The 3,506-nt window shown below is 38.1% G+C and overlaps 1 protein-coding gene across 1 annotated transcript; it reads right to left on the bottom strand.

The window, feature by feature from the left end:
• Nucleotides 1–682: 682 nt before the first annotated feature.
• LOC112507541 (putative pectinesterase/pectinesterase inhibitor 22) lies at nucleotides 683–2,606 on the bottom strand. The gene is made up of 2 exons (XM_025112178.1): nucleotides 1,643–2,606; nucleotides 683–1,469 (listed from the first exon to the last, which is right to left on the bottom strand). The coding sequence occupies exons 1-2, from the start codon at nucleotides 2,604–2,606 to the stop codon at nucleotides 799–801; spliced, it is 1,635 nt and encodes a 544-aa protein (XP_024967946.1). The 3' UTR covers nucleotides 683–798.
• Nucleotides 2,607–3,506: the final 900 nt, after the last annotated feature.

The raw sequence follows: 3,506 nt of genomic DNA, 5'->3' as shown, positions 1-3,506 counted from the left end.
TTCACCCTGCAATTTACATGATTAGGGTAACTCACTAGACTCTTCAGTCTAACCCTCGTTTTTGTGATTTTAAAATATGTATTGCAGGAGGTGTAGAAGGTAAAGGAAARGAAAAKATTTAATGYTTTTCTTATATGCATTTCGGATGAGGAATTGCTTTTGATGACCAGTTTTGTTGTTTAGTACAAGATTGTATTTTGAATTTTTGGACCTTATATTTGGTCATGACTGAATCTTGTATTAAGGGACCCAGATGTATATGAATATGTATTTCTTTGATATGAAATATGTGTTACATGCAATGTGTGGGTCAGGGCGTTACAAATACAGTGTTAGCAGATCATATTGTATCTTTTTATTGTATTGTTATTAGGCTTAGTTATTAGCCCGTTTAGCGTTTGGCCCATGGCCCATTTGTTGTAAATTTAAATGATTGTATTCTGTTTAATGAATCAAGAAAATCATTCTCCCTAATTTCGGCTACCATGGCTTAACCTCTCACGATTCATGGATCAATAGTCATCGTATATGATAAAGGTTGTCGAAGATCAGTAGCTAAAACTGGGAGACCAGAATTAATAACATTAAGCAATAACCTATCTTCGAAATTTGTGCAACCACATGTTCTTGTATATATTCACGTAAATTAAAAAGCTCCATTACTTATTTCTTGTATACATCAAATACACACTAAATTTATATACGGAATCACTATGATTAAATCCAATTTCAACCAGAACATAACAACAAACAAATGTTAAAATCATCATGATTTAACATCTTCTGTTAATAAATTAATTAATTAGATAAACCAGCTGAGAATGTTACTCCAGTCGCTGGTAACCATGATAACCCGTCGATAAATCTTCGGACCGTGAAAGAACTAGCTGTTGATGCATCCATGGCCATGTGGTAGCCCGGCCATCGAATCCGCCCCGACGGTGATGCACCAGGACCGTAATTCCTGTACTCACCGTACCATAATGTGTTCAATGCAAAGTTCCCATACCATTCGAGCCACCCTTGTGGCTGGACCATCGAACTCATGTACGTGTTCATGAACACGGTCCTAGAGTATTCTTTCCATGGCCTCCCCAAATAAGTCGGTTTTGTGGCATAAACATAGCTATCTTGGATTGAAAACCCTGTATTCTGATTTGGGTTTTTCCGGCCTTGAGCGGTGATGGTGACCTTTTGCAGCGGTAGAGGCTCCCGAGTGTAGATTTTGCAGTTCTGGAGAACTGCTGCGCCATTTCCGAAGATGAAGTCTATGGTGCCGGAAATGCTGCATTCACGGTAGAATTGGCGGAGAGAATGCGCGTAGAGGGTGTCTTGATAGCCTTCCATGCTGCACCTGTAGAATGCAGACTGGTCGGAATCCACACGCAGTGCAACACCTTGGTGGCTCTGAGGGCCGGCGGTATTGCGAAATGTGATGTCCCTTGCTATGAATCCCCGGCCGGAGACCGCTTAAAATCATCAACAAATGATGAATCAGGTCACGTAGGTGGAGATAAAAGACAGTTTCTTGAAGTGAAAATAATATGTGAGGCATGGTCATGTTCAAAGAAGATGATTCCTTAGGTCTCATGTTGTTCCCTAAATGCTACATGGGTAGTAAGAGAAAAGATTGGGTTCTTACCAACTGTGGCCGTTCGAAATGTAGTCCACCCTTGCATGAAATTCCTATCTCCGGTCACCACTGTGGCTCCAACACCATCCCCTATAAGCATTATGTTGGTCTTCTTCTTCTTCATATCTATATTCTCTTTATAAACCCCTTTCTTCGCATATATAACATACCTCCTGACACTATAATTAGGAGCTTCATTAATCGCTTCAGAAATCGAACGATAATGCCCGGATCCATCCAACGACACTACCACGTCGGCATGCATCCCTTCTGGACCCGAAAGCAGCAGATTCTTATCGCCCTCCGTCATCCATTTCGGATAAAAGGTATTATAAGTTCTATCACTATTTGCAGGTGGTTTGAAGGGTAGGGTATGTAGTTGAGTATACAACGTCAATACATTACTAATGAGTTGCGTAACTTGTGTTAGGCTTCCTCTTATAAAACTCTCAAGATGTCTATCTGTTCCTTCAAAGCCTTCAAGGCAAGTATCTTGGTTGCTTAATGCAGCACTGAGCCATGATTTTAAGTTCCCTTGGTAACGAGGGTTTTGGGATCCAGCTCTGATCTTCTTCATCTCGGCTAAGGACCATGCGAGCTCTGAAACCGAGAAATCAAGCAGTTCTTTGCAGTCTTCAATGGCCATTTGCTCTCGAGAACTTGAGGACAGTGAGGTGAACTTGGTGAAGGTCTGCATGGCTAGCTGTGTCTCATTGAGGGTGGCCTTTAGGGCGGCTCGCAAGATTGAGTCAGGTTTGTGGTTCATTGGACTATGGTCATCAAGAAACGATTTGAGGTTAGAGAGACAAGCTGTTCGATCCTTGATATTGCTACAAGCTTGAAGAATCAATGGATTCTCCTGCATGGTTTGTTCTTGATTGCCATGAAGTGGTAGGGTTTGAGAGGAGACATGTATGATGATGGAGGAGGAGGAGAAGATAAGAGACAAAAGCACCAAAGTTGGGAGTGCCATGGCCACAGATCAAGCTCTGGCCTCTGGGTGATGTTAAGTTTGAAAGAAAGAGTGATTTATAACTCGAGAAAATGGAAAAGAGTTGTAAGGGAATGATTGTATTTGAAGAAAAGGTTAATGTAGCTTGAAATAGAAACTATATTCTTTTTTGTGGAGGGAAAGTTGAAGTTATGCTTTTAGGTAGAGTAATGTGGTAATATTCTTGGGTATGTTCCAAGGCAGAACTTATTTGCCCAAAAAGTGTTGGCTTCCATAGTTCAGTGTATTTCTCACACTATAAAATTTAAATAAATATCATAATTGACCCAACAATATATATATATATATATATATATATATATATACATATTAGAATTCTATTCGTGTAATGCAGTGCGGTTTTAAAATCTAGACTCGAATCTTCAATCACAATTCATACTTTATTATGTTGCTCGTCTTTCTCAATTTTATTTTACAGTTTGAGAAAGTTAAAGATAAGTTAGTTACAATTTTATCTATCTATCTATCTATATATATATATAAGAGAGAGAGAGAGAGAGAGAGAGTTTGATTCAAATGTTAACCAAGATTATTGTGTTAACTTTGTTAACCAAACTCAACCAATGAAAATCAATCTTTTCTTTAGATTTACATACATCTCATATGTTAATGACAAGGGTAATTAAGCAATTCTACCATTTTGTGTAACTCCCGTATCATTAATTAGGAGTTACAAAATATAAAAATCTCATAATTGATGATGATTTAATATTGATCTTCTTTTTCAATTTGTGATTATTTTTTAAATTTGATTTATCTATCTATAATGTTATTGAATTTGTGATTGTTAAAGTATTTCCGATAGTAAAGTTTTCGATATCGTCCAAGCTAATATAGAAAAACCCATTGGAAAACAGATCG

Source organism: Cynara cardunculus (assembly GCF_001531365.2).
Source record: "Cynara cardunculus var. scolymus isolate 2C chromosome LG 2, CcrdV1, whole genome shotgun sequence".
NCBI classification, from domain to species: domain Eukaryota; kingdom Viridiplantae; phylum Streptophyta; class Magnoliopsida; order Asterales; family Asteraceae; genus Cynara; species Cynara cardunculus.
This window is presented reverse-complemented; position numbering and strand designations above follow the sequence as displayed.

Coding starts and splice junctions, on each gene's coding strand:
- LOC112507541 (XM_025112178.1), bottom strand. CDS start 2,606: ATGGCACTCCCAACTTTGGTGCTTTTGTCTCTTATCTTCTCCTCCTCC. Junction 1,470..1,642: donor ATTTCGAACGGCCACAGTTG/GTAAGAACCCAA, acceptor GATGATTTTAAG/CGGTCTCCGGCCGGGGATTC.